We start from the raw sequence: 19,402 nt of genomic DNA on the forward strand, positions 1-19,402 counted from the left end.
ATTATTGCCCGATAAGGATTGGATCTTCCGCTTATTTTTCCGTAATAAAGATAAACCCTTTTTGGGATATAAAATATTATTATTTCCTGATGTCTCTAAGGAGACTCGTAAGCGGAGGAAACAATTCTTGCTCCGTAAGCCTGAAATACTGCACTTGGGGGGTACCTTCTTTTTAAGATACCCCTGCAAGTGCATAGTCAGACTTGAAGAGAAGAAATATGTATTTACAGAACCAACACATGCATCAGCTCTTATAGCCTTGGTGAAAAAGGATAAGCGTTAAGGAAAAGATTAACTCTTTCTAGTAGAGATTGTGTTATCCTTATTAATTTCCTATTATTTTTTTTGCTCCCCTTGAATTCCTAAATTTTGGATTTCCAATTTATGGACTTGAGTATCAATATTTACCTTTTTGATTGTTAATTTCTGTTGACATATTTTTATTTTTATGATGCTTTTCCAATCAAGAAGTTTCTTGTATATTTCTTTAAATTGAATAAATAAAATAAATAAAAAAAAAATAAGTAAAAAAAGAAAACAAAATCCCACCTCCACCTTTTAAGGCACTGTCTAATGCCTATCCAACTGGAACTGTTTTAGGCTTTTTACAGATGGACTACACATTTATTTTGAAAATTCTTTTGCTAAAGTCCGTATAATGGACTAGATAGGAACACCCCATCTTCTGTTTTCTTCAACCTCCTTGTCCTGTCCTGTGTTGTGTTGGGGACGGGTCGGGTCGGGTGATAGCTCCTACAAGTGCCGCAGAGGTGGAACTCAGCAACCCACAAAGTCAGCGACCCACAGCACACACATGTGCTGTGGGAACGGTCCCTTACCTTATCTCTACTACAGCCATGGCGCCAGCCCAGCAGTCAGCTTTCCACAACCAACCACGGTCAAGCGCTGCTGCCGCCAAACAGCTGGGCTGCAGCAGCGAGTGCAGCCTGCAACACACACCAGACCCCCCACCCCCCACCCGTGCTGCCGGTGCCTGCACTGCTTGAAGCCAAGAGAAGGAGCAGAACGTCGTCGAGAGAGCTCATCCCAGCCGCAGCGGCCTTGTGTGGTAAGCTACTTTACTACTACAATGGCTGCGGCTGAGCTCTCTGGACGACGTTCTGCTCCTTCTCTTGGCTTCAAGCAGTGCAGGCACTGGCAGCACAGGGGGCAGGCGGCTGAGTGGGCTGAAAGCGGCAAGCAGGTGCCGCCGGCGCCGCCAACCATCCGCAGCAAAGCAAGGCAGGAATCCGATCCAGCCAACTGGCATCACGTGCGCTGCAGGAACTAAACTGGCGATGAATGCGCATAGGCGCCGTTTTTTCCATCCCCCCTAGCCAGAGGCGTAGCCAGGTTTTCATCGCAGGGGGAGCAGACTTTTATAAAATAGGCGCCAGTTGGTGTCAGCTAGACAGTAGTGTCTGTGTTGTTGCTCAGGGGCTGTAGCAGGCACTGATTAATACAGGATGTCTCTGTTGTGTCCTGCCTACAAGGAAACAGTAAGTTACATCAGTAGGCAGGACGCAGAAGAGGTCCCTGGACTGGCCAGAGCAGGCAACCTGTCTTCTTAACTTCAAATAAAAATATTCAAATCGTGACCATCACCTCAGGAATAGCACACCCAGTCCTTCCACTGCTAGACACCTTGTTTAAATCAAGATGGGCTTTTGTTTGTGTGGTGACTTTACAGGATGTGAAGAACACTAGTCTTGAACATTTTTATTTTGGTGGCCCTTGCCCCAGAGCCTCAAATAGGGCTAGACACTTTGGGCCCTGTTTACTAAACAGCATTATCATTTTTAACGCGCGTTAACCATGTATGTGCCTACAATATCCCTATAGCGAGCGCACTAAGTGTAGGTGCTCTAAAAAACACAGCACCTTAGTAAACAGGCCCCTTTGTGAAATAACACAAACCTCTGCAAAAAGACACCCAAAACCTATACTGAAAACTTACCACATCATAACAGCCCTAACCCACTTATGAAAAGACGGTGATATAAATATTACAGTAGGTCCTAGAGAAGTGTTTCCCTAGGTGGTCCTGGAGTATCCCCTTGCCGTTCAGGTTTTCAGGTTATCCGCAATGAATCTGCATGAAAAAGATTTGCATTTAATGGAGGCAGTATATACAAATCAATGTCACGCATATTTATTGTGGATATACTGAAAACCTGACTGGCAAGGGGGTACTTCAGAACTGCCCTAGAACACCAAACTTACCACACCATAACAGACTGAACCCACCTATGAAAAGACAGTGCTATATATATTACACTAGGCTCTGGAGCACCAATATTGGGAAACTGTTGGGAAACTGGAACAAGCTGCACTGTTACACATTCCTACACAGATACTACATGCTAGCAGAATCCTTCACCTCAGTCACAGATGCAGAACATGGACAGACCCTCATCTATATAACGTAAGAGTAGCTATACTGGGTCAGACCAACAGTCCATCTAGCCCAGTATTTCCTTTTCCACAGTGGCCAACCCAGGTCACAAGCACCTGGCAGAAACACAATTGTGACAACATTCCTTGCTACCAATCTAATACAGAATACGGAGCCACCAAAACAAAACAACAAAAATTGAAATAGAGACCCTCCCCCCAATCTGCCCAAGGAAGCTAGACTCTATAAACAGTGCAATAAATACTGGTAAAAAAAAGAGAAAGAAATGTAAAATAAAACATTTTTTAAATGTACATTTTTGCAAAATAAAAATAGGAAAAAATGTACATTTTACAAAGCAGTATCCTCAGTCCCTACAAAGTATTAAATACAAATATTTTTTCTACCTTTGTTGTCTGGGAATTTGGCTGGTCCCAGTCTTTTTTTCCCCTTGTTCCATAAGTCAGCCTTACAAATTCTTTCCCAGGTTGGGCTTTCCATTTCTTCTCCTCTTGTAAGTGGGTAGTAGCGTCTCCTCCTTTAGTTCGTTGCCTTCAACCCCCCTCCCTGAGTCCAGCACTGTTTTCTGATTCCCCTCTCTCCCCCTCCCGAGTCCAGCACCGCTGTTCCCCTCTCTCCTTCCATTCCCCTCCCCGAGTCCAGCGCCGCTTTCTGTGTCGTCGCCCCCCCCCCCCCCCCCGGGGATCATCAAACCTGCTTCGTTCTCTTCCTTCCCTCTACCGCGTCTCGACTCGCTCCTCCAGCTCAGGCACTTCCTGTTTGCGCGAGGGCGGGACTCGTGACGAAGGCAGAAGGATCCGTTGCCGGACCCAATCAAGCAGTTTGTTGTTGCTGCTGCAGCGAGAGTGGTGTTGGGCTTGGAGACTCGGAGAGGGAAGCGTTTTGTGGAACCGTAGGGTGGGAAGAGAAGGGAAGGGAAGGGAGAGGAGAAACTGCAAATTTAAAAAAAAAAAAAAAAGTGCCGGCCCCGCCGATTCAAAATTGCATAGGCGCCGTTTTGTTTAAAAATCCAGCTCCCCCTGCGCCCCACCTGGCTATGCCTAGCTACGCCGCCTACGACAGGGCAGAACTGAAAGGCTGTGCAGCACTCTCACTGCAGCCTAACCGGCACCTAGAAGACAGCACCGGATTGGAGGAGCAGGACAAATTGGGCGGGCCTGAGCTGTGATTGGGTGGGCCTGGGCCCACCCAGGCCCACCCGTAGCTACGCCCCTGACGTGGGAGAACATTTAGATATGCTATTTTACCCCCAACTAATTCTAGTTTACTGCTGGTCTCATTTTATGCCATGAGACCTAGCTATTAATAACTGGGGTTAACAATAAAAGAGCATGCCTTAATAGTAGCCCACATGTATAACTTCCCCCCTAAGAGTTTTATTTCATGAGTTAGTTCAGTTTATGAATTTGTGCACTGAGGACAATGAATGCTCACATTACACTTATTTCCTGTTATCTGATTAAGAAGACATGAAACATTTCAGCTGTCAGTTAAATTGTCATTGACATAAGGAACACTAGGACATGGAATAAGAACATGTGGAGACAGATTTTAGAAAGGATATCCAACTCAGAATAAGGACATCTGGGTCAGTATGTCAAATATACATGTCCATGTTTCATGCATTTTACAAAAGAATCTGTTTTTGGTCTAAAATACATGAGAAATGAGCATCCAAGTGATAGCTATATCCAGCATGAACATCCATTTTATGATCAAAAACATCCAAACTAAGTACGGGTCCAAACAAGGGATATGGATGTCTCTTTTGGCAGTGTAGAAACATCCATATTATAAAATGGCCACACAGATATCCATGTGGAAAAGTAGTATAAAGGTTAGAGTAGCCCAATGAGAAGCAGAGCAGAGATCTACAGGTTGTAGGTTCAAATTCAACTTTAGCTATTTGTAATTTTCTTTTTAAATTGTGAGCCCTCCAGAGACAGAAAAATATCTACTGTGACTTCACTTACTCCTTCTAGTGGAGAACTGCTCGATTGGCGCACCTTTCTGTAACCTGAACATGCCAAGTACCAGATCTAAATACAGATGTCCATCTTTTTGGACATGGAGGTCCCTTCCCTTTCGGAAATCAGAATTGGACATCCATCTTTTGGTCCCTTCCTAGTGCCACCCAAAACACACCCAGACCACACCACCTTGTTGTACGGATATGCTGCAGTTTTGGATGTCCATGCAGATGTCCAAAACAGGACTAGAGCTTCTAAAATAGCCACCTTATTCTCCTCTCTAGGTTTCAGACTAGGAGCAGTGGCGTCGCGAGGGCAGCTGACACCCGGGGCGGGTCGCCGCTGCGCACCCCCCCTCCCGGGTGCAGCGCGACGCACCCCCCCCCTCCGTAGCGCAACACCCCCCCCCGCCCCGCCCATGAGAATATACCTGGAAGGCGGTGAGGGGCGGGTGGGAGGGCCAATCTGCCGAGAGCACGCCGCTGGGGGGGTGTCGGCGCCTCGCTGGTTCCTTGCACTCTCTGCCCCGGAACAGGAAGTAACCTGTTCTGGGGCAGAGAGAGCAAGGAACCAGCGAGGCGCCGACACCCCCCCAGCGGCGTGCACCCGGGGCGGACCGCCCCACCGCCCCCCCCCCCTTCTTACGCCACTGACTAGGAGATCATTTTTGCATGGAGGATGTCCACGATGCCTAGATAATGTTTGATGTCTGCCAAAGTACAAGGTTTTGACAAACCTGTTTCAGGTAACAGAAGCTGAAACAGTGTAAAAATGTGGCAAGAAAAAATATTAAATGTGTAGGCAGAAGAATTTCAAATTATGTTTAAAAGCCAACATCATGCCTTCATCCCTGCTCACTCACTATTTATCTGCAGAACCTCTCCCATCCATCAAGGCCACCGAGACTGGGCCAGGCCTGTGCTGAGGTCACTGCCGCCGCTCCCCCCCTACACCCCCCCCCCCGGGTTGCCGCCGCTGCTTCCCCCCTCCACCCACCCCAACCCCCCTCCGTCTGCCACTGGGCCGGGCCCCCTGCATTGAAATCACAGCGCCTTTCACCTACGTGTGAAAACGCTGCAGGCAGCAGCAGATTGCCTCCCTTCGGGCCTCCTTCCCTCCCTGTGTCCCGCCCTCGCGGAAGTTACATCAGACGAGGGCAGGACACAGGGAGGGAAGGAGGCCTGAACGGAGGCGATCTGCTGCTGCCTGCAGCGCTTTCACACAGAGGTGAGAGGTGCTGTGATTTCAATGCAGGGGGCCCGGCCCAGTGGCAGACAGTCGACGACGGAGGGTGGGTGGGACTGCGGCGCTGGGCCCCCCTTGGAGGCCCATGCCTGGGGAATTTTGTCCCCCCTGCCCCCCCTCTCTGCGGCCCTGCCATCCATAATAAACAGGTAAAGAATGATAGTAATAATGATGGGTTTTCACCTAGTTATTTTGTCTATTGATATACTTCCTTGTTTTTTCCAGGTGCCCAATTTGTCATGTGAATATTAATATTATAGAGAAACATGGATTTAGTAAACTCAACTGATAATAACTGCACTTCAGAAGAGCTGACAAAAGGCTTAACCATGAAGATTCTTACATCACTTACTCTTTCCATCTTGGCACTGATTACAACTGCCATCAACTCTCTAGTGATTGCGGCAATAATTGTGACCCGCAAGCTCCACCATCCTGCCAACTACTTAATATGCTCCCTTGCTGTTACTGATTTCCTAGTTGCTGTCCTGGTGATGCCGTTTAGCATTGCCTACATTGTAAAGGAGACCTGGATCATGGGACAAGTGGTCTGTGATATTTGGTTAAGTGTTGATATAACCTGCTGCACATGCTCAATTTTGCATCTTTCAGCAATTGCATTGGATCGATATCGTGCAATCACAGATGCTGTAGAGTATGCCAGGAAAAGGACACCCAAGCGTGCAGGATTCATGATAGCAGTGGTTTGGGTCATTTCCATTTTTATATCTATGCCTCCGTTATTCTGGCGACACCAAGGGAATAACAGGGAAGATGAGTGCATTATCAAACATGACCACATTGTTTCCACGATTTATTCCACCTTTGGAGCCTTCTACATCCCATTAGCCTTGATACTTATTCTTTACTACAAAATATACCGAGCAGCAAAATCATTATACCATAAAAGGAATGTAAGTCGGATGGCCAAAGAGGAACAAAATGGAGTAGCTCTGTTGGAAACTGGCAAGAGTTCCAAAATGAGTTCTACCTTGTGCATAACAGAAAAATCCTTCTCTGATCCCTCCACTGACTTTGACAGAATTCATATTACAGTAAGGAATCCAAAGTCTGAAAGCAGGCAAGAGAAAATATGGAAAAAGCAGAGAATCTCTAGCACAAGGGAACGGAAAGCAGCAACTACTCTGGGTTTAATTTTGGGTGCGTTTGTGATCTGCTGGCTCCCCTTCTTTGTTAAAGAAGTTATAGTTAATATCTGTTCCACGTGTTACATTTCTGATGACATGTCCAATTTTCTGACCTGGTTGGGATACCTCAATTCTCTGATCAATCCGCTTATCTATACAATCTTCAATGAAGATTTTAAGAAGGCATTCCAGAAGCTCATGCGATGTAGACATTATCTTTAAGAAAACACTGTTACAGACCTTAAGAAAGCACTGCAATACTAATAACGAGGGCCTTTTTTAAATGATAAACATACATTTTTACAAGTTGAATTATATAAAGCAGATATTTATTGTATTTATGAACAAGCCCTTAATGCCATGCTTTATTGAGACTTAAATATAATTTTGTAAAAGAAGAAAATTTTAAGTTCAGTATGATTGAGTTTTATAACATTAGACAAAAGAATAATATAATTTGATTCCAGAAACAGACATGAAATGAGTATTGATTGACTCCCTATAAAATACAACCCTTAGATTAATTTCCCTGAAGTGAACTTAAATGCTTTTACTTAATTGTATTTGCAAGTGAAATGGAATGTATCCAAAACTCACTTAATGGAAATAAGGCTGTGTTTAAAAAGACCCAAACGTCTTATATATAGTTTTGAGAATAATTCTTCCAATAAATTGAGTATTTTTCTCATGTGATGCTTTCAGCCTAAGCCCAGCAATGTATATTGGGTTAAGTACCATAGAACAAAATACATGAGTTTGATCCTGTCGAAAGTTCTTGTTGGAGTATCTGGTTTTGAAAAGCACCATTCTCAATTACTAGTTGGGTGTGTCTGTTGCAGGGCACATAAGCTAATATGTCCTTTCAGTGATGGGAAAGTTATGGCTGTAAGTACCATAAAATTTTTAGAAGTTATAAACCCTTGTCTTCTCTTCCTCTTTCTTGGGTAGAATTGAACAGGAGGCTAATGAAATTTAGGGTAGATTGTTTTTAGCTGAATGTGATTAAATTTGTTGTATACTCCCTCATTCTTAATCACCTCACAGTCTCAAATAACATACACATTGAAAAAATATCTCAATTTTAATTACAATTTACAGGTCACAAAAAAACTTTTCACAATCTACTGCCTGGAAAAGGTTAACCATACCAACTCCTTTTTGGGGGAACCATAGTGCATGATAATTCTCTATATGTGAAACAAGAAGCTAGTACTGTACCCTATCAACAGTATTTTATAGATCTGTGTGAAAAGATACTATTATTATGATTTGTATGTGGCATAGCAGATGCCACACAGGCACATTATAGTGATACATAGGAGATAGGGTATCTATAAAAATTTCTAAAAGTGTGCCTATTGTATAAAGTCAAGATCATACATTACTCATAGAACAACTTGCAGTCTCTCAAATATGATCATTGGTCCACTGTTTCACTTCATGACATCTTTTAAGCTGGGCAAACTAAAACAGTAGAGAATACAATGTCCATATATAATGCTGCACATGAAAAGACGTTCCCTTAGTCTGGGTAACATGGGTCTGAGGAGAGAGCTGGATCGATGAGGCAAAAAGGGAAAATCTCCACATAGAAAGTTCAATCAACAAGAAGTAGAGGATGGAAATGGACACTCCACCACAGGAACTAGTGCTTAATAGGTACTTTATTAAATATTGTACAGCAGGACCCAACGCGGTCTGTGTTCGGCATGATAAAACGCCTACTTAGGGATCACAATGATATTCAAACAGATGTGAATAGATAAAATATCCAGAGCACTTCATTCAAAGCATGTACAGACATCCAGCACAACCGAAGGTTTCAGCACGATATCAATGTCTGTACATACTTTGAATGAAGTGCCCTGGATAGTTTTATAATTATAATATAAAATGCTGTGACCATTTATTTTGTAATAGTGGTATATCACGTTTTTTTTTAAATAAACTATAAACCAACAAGTGTGCTTTGCAGTGCACAAACCACAGTTTACTCTCTGTTCAGCATGTTGCCTTTCTCACAACCAGCACTGCTGAGGGCTTAGGAAGATGGCACAAACAGCTGCTTCCTATCAATATATTTACACATTTAACACAACTTATAAAATTTGAGAAGGAAGAAAAAACTATATATAAATATAGGGGATATATACATGAGAAGGGAAAGGAACTATGATATATATATATATATACTCGTAAAAAAGGCCGTTTCTGTTAGAAATGAACGGGCGCTAGCAAGGTTTTCCTTGGAGTGTATGTTTCAGAAAGAGCGTGTGTGAGAGATGGAGCGTGTGTGTCAGAGAGAGAATGTGAAAGAGAGAGAGAGACAGAGTGTATGTGTTTGTGCGAGAGAGAGAGAGAGTGTGTGAGAGACAGTGTTTGTGTTTCTGTGTGACACTGTGTGTGAGTGAGAGTGTATGTGGCAGACAGAGAATGAGTGACTGCGTGTGTGGGTGAGAAACCCCCTCACCCCTCCCTCTCCCCTGCCCCCTGCAGGCCAGGCATGTGCAGCGACCCTCCTCTCCTCGTGTTCCCCCTGCAGCCACCCATGTCCAGCATCCCCCTGCAGCCACCCATGCCCCATCAACCCTCCTCTCCCCCTGCTGCGTCCTTCCGTCTCCCCTGCTCCCCCCTGCAGCCACCCATGTGGTCTCAGGCCCCCCCTCAGCATCCATCCTGTCCCCCTGCAGGCACGCATGTGCAGCGTCCCTCCTCTCTCCCCCTGTCCCCCCTGCAGCTAGCCATGTCCAGCGACCCTTCTGTCCCCCTGCCCCACCTGCAGCTACCCATGTCCAGCGACCCTCCTCTCCTGTGCAGCCACCCATGTCTGAGGACACTGTTTCTCCTTTTTCCCTGTTCCTCCCCTGTGGCCAGCCATGTCCATCGACCCACCTGTCCTCCCGATGACCCACCAACCCTTCTGTCCCCCTGCCCGCCCTGCAGTGTCCGTCCTGTATCCCCTGTCCCCCTTGCAGGCACCCATGTGGTGTGTGAGCCTCATCCCTATCTCCCTGTTCCCTGCCACCCCCTGCAGCACCCATGTGCAGTGACCCTCCCTTCCCTCTCCCTGCTTCCTTCCAGCCACCCATGTCCCAGCGAGACCCCCCCTTCCCCCCCCAGCTGGCGCAGCACCCAAAGAAAGCCCCTTGTCCCCCCCTCTGCGCATCACCCGACCCCCCACAGTAGCACCATCACCCAAGCCCCTCCCCCCTCATCCAACCCCCTCGCCACCCGCAACCGCTAATACAAAACTGTGTCCGGCGGCTGCTGCTTCTGCTATTCAACAGCAGCAGCCCGTACATAAAAAAAACAAACAAAAAAAAATTCTCCTAAAACGCACCTCCATTGAGAAGCATCTCACATTGGCTGAAGTCTCAGCATGCGCTCCTCCTCTCCCCTCTGATGTCTCGGCATTTCTCCGGGGTTCTTCCGGCAGGGGCACTGATGTTGAGGGGAGAGGAGGAGCGGCTGCAGAGATGTCAGCCAATGTGGAGATGGGTTCTCCACGGAGGTGTGTTTTAGGAGGTTGTTTTTTTTGTTTGTTGTTTTCTTTATGTACGGGCTGCTGCTGCTGAATAGAAGCAGCAGCAGCCGCTGGACAGAGTTGTATTAGCGGTCGCGGGTGGCGAGGCGGTCGATGTTGGGGGGGGGCTTGGTGAAGCGGCGGGGGAGGGGTTGGGTGATGCGGCGAGGAGGGAAGGGGTTAGGGGCTTTCTGATGCCCCGTTGCACGGGTTGTTGTGGCGATGCGGCAGGGGGGCACTTTAGAGGTGCACCGTCGAGGCTGTTTGTGTGTGTGTGTTTGTATGTGTTTGTATGTGTTTGTGTGTGTGTGTTTGTATGTATGTGTTTGTGTGTGTGTGTTTGTATGTGTTTGTGTTTCTTGTGTGTGTGTTGTTTTTGTGTGTTTGTTTGTGTGTGTTTGTGTGTGTGTCTCTGTGTGTGTTTGTGTGTGTGTGTGTGTGTGTGTTTGTGTTTCTGTGTGTTTGTGTGTGTGCATTTGTGTGTGCGTTTGCATTTGCGTGTGTGTGTGTGTGTGTGTGTTTATGGTGTGTATGTGTTTGTTTGTGTGTGTGTGTGTGTGTGTGTGTGTGTGGGGAGGTTGCGGGTGGCTTTTGTGGTCGTATGGTTGGGGAGTTTGCCAGCAGTCTGTAGCGATTCCTAAGCAGGGGGAGGAGTATGGAAACACTCCCCCTGCCTGGGTCGTTGTTTGTTGGAGGGGGTTGCCAGTTGGTAGGGGTGCCTTTATGGATCCCTTTATTCTCTGTGTTCCGCCCTCGAGGGCGGGGCAGAGAGACATGGTGAGTTGGATGGCTCACACCATGAACTTACGAACTGTTTAGGGATTTTGCAGATGGCTCAGCAGGTTGTCTTCAGAATGTTGAGGTAGCGTTTTATGTACAGATGGGGCGTGGCTGAGGGCGGGTCTATGAGTGAGGGTGACTGGTCCTAGCTATGAAGACTACAGGATTTTTTGTGCTTCTCTGCCTTGGAGTGAGCTTCAGAACGTTCAAGGTGGATTTATATATATATATATATATATATATATATATATATATATATTGCCTCACACGTGACCAGTGAGGTACAAACCCGGCAAATGTGCTTTGGCAGTGTATAGGCTACAGGTTCAGAGGCAGGGGGAATAGTATAGGGAAGGTGGGCACACTGAGTCCTTGTCCAGCACACTGCAGGTGCCTGTCCCTCCCACTGGAACTGGTGAGGTCCCCAGAGGCAACAGGTGGCATCTAGGCTGGTCCTGCTTGGGCCCAGCAACAGGTTTAGGGAATCCAACAGCTAGAACAGGGGCCCCGGCCTCAGAGTCTACCGAACATGAGGGCCAGGACATGGATTAAACTACAGGATACTGGATATTGTCAACCTCAGTCCTAGGAATGGGAGCCATATGGCCCAAGCTAAATGTGGTCTACCACGCAAATGGAAATATGGAAGACTGCAAAAAAAAAGAGGAGCAGCTGAAGAATGATGTGAAGCACAAGGCAGAAGATAACCCCTCAGCTGTGAACCCTGTGAATCACACTCCTGTGATGCACATGGTTATAACATCTATGGCTTCCCTAGTAGTATCATAAGGTGTACACAGAAAAGCAGATTTAGCTGCCTTGTATACCTTTTCCAGGTGTATGATATTCTGAGATAAACATCTATTACAGGCGCTTATAAAGGCAATAATTTCACCTCTGAGCACTGCCTTGGAGGTTTACCAAAAAAAGGGTCAGGGAATCACAATGTTGCTCATTAGTGTCTGAAAATGCCTCCCATTTCTTCACCAGGAATTCGCAAAAATCTGCATCTTGGGGCTGATGATCAGAAGCAAATGCAGGCACTAGAGGCTGTTAGCCCCATACTAGCACCTGCGTTTGCTACCACTCCATGATCAGAGCTCCTGAGCATGTGAAAGTACGTGCGCGCGGGCTCTGAATGCAACTAGCATGCAAATTCATGCAAAACAGGGCTCTTAGCGCAAGTTGCATGCAAATGCATGCTAAACCTAATCATCCCCAATGATCAGCGCGCCAAAGATTGCTTGCTGGCCACAGCAAACCCTACGCCAGATCGGAGCTGACATTAGGGCCTTGCAGACCATTAGGGAGGAATAGTGAGCCCTGTCCAGCATGCATATGCATGCTAGCCGCACCCTCAGAAACCCCAACCCGACCCCCCCCCCCCAGCACTAGGGACTGGAGGTCCGGCTGACCTCCGGTCCCCTGACCCCCCTCAACACAGGTTCAGGGGGGCTGGAGATCCAGTGAGTCTCAGTCCCCCCCCTAACCCTCCCCAGCACCCCTCAGATGTCCCTGGTGGCCCAGTGGGTTGCAGGTCAATCCCCCCCCCCCATCTGGTGGTCCAGCAGCCTTTCCCCACCCCCTATCTTTAGTTGGAGGAAGGGGGTGGCCTTACTCCGCTTCCATCGGCACCACCTCAAAAATTTCGGCACCCAGCCCAGTGCATCCTGGGATGCGCTGGGCGGGGCTTCACACCATCAACATCAATATTACATTCATATCATATGTTAAGTGTGTATCTCAGAGGGGAGGAGAAGACATAATACATTGATTGATGGAATGAACATGGGTTGTGATTTACTCTGAAGAGTCATGTGCTAGGATATAAACACACACTGCTGCCATATTTTCTAGTCTAGTAGACAAGAGCTCAGTAAAGTGCATTAGTAAGTTATATGAAAGTTTCACTGAAGCACAGCAGGAGACTCAAAGCGCGATATCATGTCAGAGAAGAGCTTTCCAGGAGAAGTGTCCACACGACATTTGCATTTCTCTGCCTTGTGCCCTCTCTGGAATTCTCTTCTGTCCCAGGTTCAGTCTGAACAATCCTATCCAAAACATAAAGCATCGTTAAAGACTTACCACATTATACTGAATTTGCTCCAGGAGGCATAGGATGACTGGATTGTTGGCCAGTAGCAACTCTCTCTTTTTCTTCTCCTTTCCTATCAATGCTTTGTAGATCCTTTGCATGTTCTGCTACTTATTTTTTTTATTCTAAACCAGTTTTATTTTTGGCTTGAAAGATGGTATATCAAAAACTAATAAGCATAAACCTAAGATGATTTATTCATTCATATATATATATATATATATATATATATCAATACATAGACTTGCTTAAAAGATATTATGAAGTAAAATAGACATTGGGCCACGGATTAGATCTGAGATTGCATGTTGTTCTATGAATGATGTATGACCTCTCCTTTTTAATAATCCATAAACATTACATTCAAAAACTTTTAATTGCATTAATGAGAGTGTTTTGACTGTGATCGCTCATGTAGTCTGGTGGTGTGGGTGGCTCTATTTTATAAAGGCAACTAGGAGGGGCATAATCGAACGGCGCCGGCCATATACGCAGCGCCCGAACCGTATTATCGAAAAAGATAGCTGGCTGTCTTTTGTTTCGATAATACGGTTGGAGCTGGCCAAATGTCAGCATTTGGGCCGGCTTTAGAGATGGCTGGCATCAGTTTCCAGCAATAATGGAAACTAATGCTGGCGATCTCAAACCCGGCCAAATGCAAGGCATTTGGTCATGGGAGGAGCCAGAATTTGTAGTGCACTGGCCCCCCCTGACATACCAGGACACCAACCGGGCACACTAGGGGGCACTGCAGTGGACTTCAAAAATTGCTCCCAGGTGCATACCTCCCTTACCTTGTGTGCTGAGCCCCCCAAATCCCACTCCCCACAACTCTACCACCACTACCATAGCCCTTAGGCATGAAGGGGGGCTCAACCTTTACCACACAAGTGTAACAGGTAGGGGGATGGGCCTAGGTCCACCTGCCTTTAGTGCACTGCACCCACTAAATACTGCTCCAGGGACCTGCATACTGCTGTCAGGGAGCTGGATATGACATATGAGGCTGCCACAGAGGTTGGCAAAAAAAAAAAAAAAGTCTTTTGGGTGGGAGGGGGTTTGTGACCACTGGGGGAGTAAGGGGAGGTAATCCCCAATTCCCTCTGGTGGTCATCTGGTCAATTGGGGCACTTTTTTGAGACGAGCCTAAAAATAAATGGATCAAGTGAAGCCGGCAAAATGCGCGTCAGGGCCGGCTTTCTTTTTTCCATTATCGGGCAAAGCCGGCCATCTCATAACCACGCCCCTGTCACGCCTTCGCTACCCTACCGAAACGCCCCCTTGAAGTTTGGCCACGACGGAAAGCAGTTGACGCCGGCCAAAATCTGCTTTTGATTATACCGATTGGCTGGCTTCAGAAGATGGCCGGCGATCTCCTTAGAAAATAAGCTGGTAGGGCACCTTAAGCTCCCATAACTATCCACAATAGAACACAAATACTCATAGAAATTTACACCTGCTCCAATTTTATAAAGTGAACAAGTGCTTGGAAACTCTGTACCTAATTCACTCAAACTGTGCTCGCTTGAATGCCTTCATACAGACATCATAAAAGGATTGCATCTTATTGGCACTCATACTTGTGTGCACATATTCACCCATACAATGTTATAGTTCTTTTCCATGTGTACAAGATGCATTAGTTGTGGAAAATGCTTTATACAATTACCCCATGATGAACAGTCTCTACTGTTGAAACTTTCAAAATGCTCAAGACAGGACACACAGCAAAAACAATTACCCTCTTAAGAGGACAGTATGTTAGAATGGAAGATGTTGATTAACTGCTTAAAAATGTGACCTTAGGGTTCTAAATATGTAAGAAGAACTCTGGCTAAATTTAATAGGTTCCCCTGCACATTTCCATCACATGCACATACTGCTCTAAGCCTTTTATTTCAGACCTTTTCACCTTGCTTTACATTTGGTCTTATTGCAATACAGACAGCACATTCCCTTGCCATACCAGGCAAATAACAAAAGAGTGAATGGCTTTAGGGGACCCAAAGAAATGAAAAGTAAAGTAAAGGTTTATGACACTGCACTCAGAATGAAACTGGGCAGACTGAATGAGTCTTATTTCCATATCAGACACTATAAGGTCCATTTTAGATAGAAGGGGGGTGGTGGTGGCATATACATCAGGAACAGCCATATTAGAATTGGAAACACAGAAAAAAAATCAGTGGAGAAATTTGGTAACTTACATGTCTAAGTGCCACCACATACATGCGTAATTTGATGTTTCTTACCTACACATCAATATCATCCATATTGTAAACCTACATATGTGAATGCTGCGAATCAAAGTCAGAGACTGCAATCATTATTTATTTTTAGGGGGGAGAAATACACAGTAGAGCAGGCAGGCTACTTAATTCCGAACCTTAAGGTCTACAGATAGGCTGGGTTTTCAGGATATCCACAATGAATATGCATTGAGAAAGATTTGTATGTACTGCTACATTGGTATGCAAACCAGTAGAGAGGTTTCAACAATGCTGAAAGTAAGCCAGGTACACTTAATAAGAGAGCAGGATAAAGAATGCACATTATCCCCCATCCAGGGCCGTGCCAATATGGTAAGCGGGGTAAGCATGGCAGGGGGGTGCCGTCCTTTGGGAGGCGCCGCCGCACCATGCTTACCTTGCCCTCCCGCAGCAAGAAGATCCCTTTCCTTTTTTTTTTCTTTTAATTTTACCTCCGTCCGGCAGCGCAGCGTCAGTGAAGGAGGCGGCGCTCCCGACTTGTCTACTGTCTAGCCTTCCCCTTCGCTCATGTTCCGCCTTCTTCTGGCGTCATTTTCTTGATGTCAGAAGAAGGCAGAACATGAGCGAAGGGAAGGCTAAACACATCGGGAGCACCACCTCCTTCACTGATGCTGCGCCTGCACTGCCGGATTGAGGTAAATTTAAAAGAAAAAAAAAAGGAAAGGGATGTTGGGAGGGGGGAGAAGAGGGCGGGCAGTTGGGACATGGGAGTGGGAGGGCAGGGGAGAGAGGAGCATGCGAGGGCAGGGTTCATGGAAGGGAGAGAGGGGAATTGCTGGATAGGGTCAGGGATGAATGGAGGGGGCAAGGGACAGATGGGCATGGATGGAAGGGAGGGTAGGGCTCAGTGAGAGAGGGGAATTGCTGGATAGGGATGAATGGAGGGGGCAGGGGACAGATGGGCATGGACTGCAGGGCAGGGCTCAGGGAGAGGAGAATTGCTGGATAGGGTCAGGGATGAATGGAGGGGGCAAGGGACAGATGGGCATGGATTGATGGGAGGGTAGGGCTCAGGGTGAGAGGGGAATTGCTGGATAGGGATGAATGGAGGGGGCAGGGGACAGAGGAGCATGGATGGGCATGGATTGGGAGGGCAGGGCTCAGGGAGAGGGGAATTGCTGGATAGGGATGAATGGAGAGGGCAGGGGACAGATGGGCATGGATGGATATGGATTGCAGGGCAGGGCTCAGGGAGAAAGGAGAAATTGCTGGACATAAAGGGGAGGGAAGAGAGATGAAGAAGATGAAATGAGGGAAAAGGAAGAGAGGAGAAAAACTGCACATGGATGAAGAAAATAGGCAGAAGCTGAGGATCAGAAATGAAGAAGAAAAGAAATAAATGGAAAGGAAGCCCTGGAAACGGAGTTAAGAGGACAGATAGCCGCAGAATCAGACACTGGGCCAGCATGATCAGAAAAAGAAAGTCACCAGACAACAAAGGTAGAAAAAAATCATTTTATTTTCATTTAAGTGTTTGGAATATGTCCACTTTGAGAATTTACATCTGCTATCTTATTTTGCAATGTATAGCAATTTGTTTCTAAGAATATTTTTGACAATTCCTGTCAGTGTGGCAAGTGGTGAGTGATCATTTTCACCGGGGGTGGGGGGGGCAACTGATAGTCTGCAGGGGGGCGCCAGAGACCCTAGGCACGGCCCTGCCCCCATCAAGACAAATCTGCATATAATGGAGGCTGTGTATGCAAATCAAGTTCATGCATATTCATTGTGGATATCCTGAAAACCTGACGGGGAAGAGGTACTCCAGACTGGACTTGAGAAACACTGTACTGTGGTACACCATTTTAAGCTGTGTTAGGCATGTGTTAGCATCTAACACAGCATAGTTAAAAGGGCCTCTAATTCCCGTTTACTAAACCACCCACAGATCACAAGAATGAGGTCAAACCAAAATTCCATATTCTATAAAGCGAAGATACTTACCTGTAGCAGGTATTCTCCGAGGGCAGCAGGCTGATTATTCTCACATGTGGGTCAGCGTCCACAGCGGCCCCAGGCGGAGATTTTCCAGCAAAATCTTCAAACCTTTGCGACATCCGGTAGAGCACGGAATGGACGCACTGTGCATGCGCGGCCATCTTCCCGCCAGCGTGCGTCCGTTCCCGCCTCAGTTAAATGAAAAGCAAATAAACATAAAACAACAACTCCAAAGGAGAGGAGGGAGGGTTGGTGAGAACAATCAGGCTGCTGTCCTCGGAGAATACCTGCTACAGGTAAGTATCTTCGCTTTCTCTGAGGACAAGCAGGCTGCTTGTTCTCACATGTGGGGTATCCCTAGCCCTCAGGCTCACTCAAAACAACAAAGAAGGTCAACTGGACTTCGCAACGGCGAGGACATAGCTGAGATTGACCTACGAAGAAACAACTAACTGAGAGTGCAGCCTGGAACAGAACAACAATGGGCCTAGGGGGGTGGAGTTGGATTCTAGACCCCGAACAGATTCTGCAGCACCAACTGCCCAAACCGACTGTTGCGTCGGGAATCCTGCTGAAAGCAGTAATGAGATGTGAATGTGTGTACAGATGACCACGTCGCAGCCTTGCAAATCTCTTCAATAGTGGCTGACTTCAAGAGGGCCACTGATGCTGCCATGGCTCTAACACTATGAGCCGTGACATGACCCTCAAGAGTCAGCCCAGCTTGGGCGTAAGTGAAGGAATGCAATCTCCTAGCCAATTGGAAATGGTGTGTTTCCCGACAGCAACTCCCCTTCTTTTGGGATCAAAAGAGACAACATTGGGCGGACTGTCTGAAGGGGCTTGTCCACTCCACATAGAAGGCCAATGCTCTCTTACAGTCCAATGTATGCAACTGACGTTCAGCAGGGCGGGTATGAGGATGGTGAAAGAATGTTGGCAAGACAATTGACTGGTTCAAATGGAACTCCGACACCACCTTCGGCAAGAACTTAGGGTGCATACGGAGGACTACTCTGATATGATGAAATTTAGTATAAGGAGCATGGGCTACTAAGGCTTGAAGCTCACTGACTCTATGAGCTGAAGTAACAGCTACCAAGAAAATGACCTTCCAGGTCAAGTACTTCAGATGGCAGGAATCCAGTGGCTCAAATGAGGTTGCATCAGCTGGGTGAGAATGACTTTGAGATCCCATAACACTGGTGGAGGTTTGACAGGGGGCTTTAACAAAAGCAAACCTCTCATGAATCCGCAAGCCGCTGCTGGGTCCGATTGTCCAGGTCAGAGGCACGCAGCCATTGGAGTCTGCGCACCACTATACCTTGAGCAGCGGACCTGGATGCAACATCAAAAGTGTCATAAACACCCCTGGACAGGAATTTACGACATGCCTTCAGCTGCCTGACCACCTCCTGAAAAGGCCTGGCGTGCTCCGGAGGGAGCTTATCCACCAACTCCGTCAGTTGCTTGACATTGTTCCGCATGTGAATGCTCGTGTACAGCTGGTAAGACTGTATTTTGGACACGAGCATAGAGGACTGGTAGGCCTTCCTCCCAAAAGAGTCTAAAGTCCTAGCTTCTCGCCCCGGGGGCGCCGAGGCGAAATCCCTAGTACTTCTGGCTCTCTTGAGAGCGGAATCCACAACCACAGAGTCATGAGGTAACTGTGACCTCATCAACTCAGGTTCTCCGTGAATCTGATATTGGGACTCAGCTTTCTTGGGGATGGTTGGATTAGATAATGGTTTCATCCATTTCCTGAGCAATGTCTCCTTAAGGACTTTATGCAGAGAGGCAGTGGATGACTCCTTAGGTGGCGAAGTATAGTCCAGGACCTCGAGCATCTCAGTCCTGGGCTCGTCCTTAGTACTACTAGGAAGGGAATGCCCACAGACATTTCCCGGACAAATGACGAGGAGAGACTCATCCGGCGGAGAAAGCTTCCTCTCAGGTGAAGGAGTGGGATCAGAGGGAAGACCACAAGACTCCTCAGAAGAGAAATATCTGGGATCTT

General features: G+C 46.8%; 1 protein-coding gene across 3 annotated transcripts in view; it reads left to right on the forward strand.

Moving 5' to 3' along the window:
- HTR1F (5-hydroxytryptamine receptor 1F) overlaps positions 1-7,656 on the forward strand; it is a 229,344-nt gene extending 221,688 nt beyond the window's left edge. For all 3 annotated transcript variants that reach the window (XM_030204243.1, XM_030204244.1, XM_030204245.1), the window contains one exon: positions 5,857-7,656. In XM_030204243.1, coding sequence (XP_030060103.1) covers positions 5,898-7,001 — 1,104 coding nt within the window. In that variant the 5' untranslated portion in view covers positions 5,857-5,897 and the 3' untranslated portion in view covers positions 7,002-7,656. The remainder of the gene's footprint in view (positions 1-5,856) is intronic.
- The last annotated feature ends 11,746 nt before the right edge of the window (positions 7,657-19,402 follow it).

This window comes from Microcaecilia unicolor, chromosome 5 (genome assembly GCF_901765095.1).
Source record: "Microcaecilia unicolor chromosome 5, aMicUni1.1, whole genome shotgun sequence".
NCBI classification, from domain to species: domain Eukaryota; kingdom Metazoa; phylum Chordata; class Amphibia; order Gymnophiona; family Siphonopidae; genus Microcaecilia; species Microcaecilia unicolor.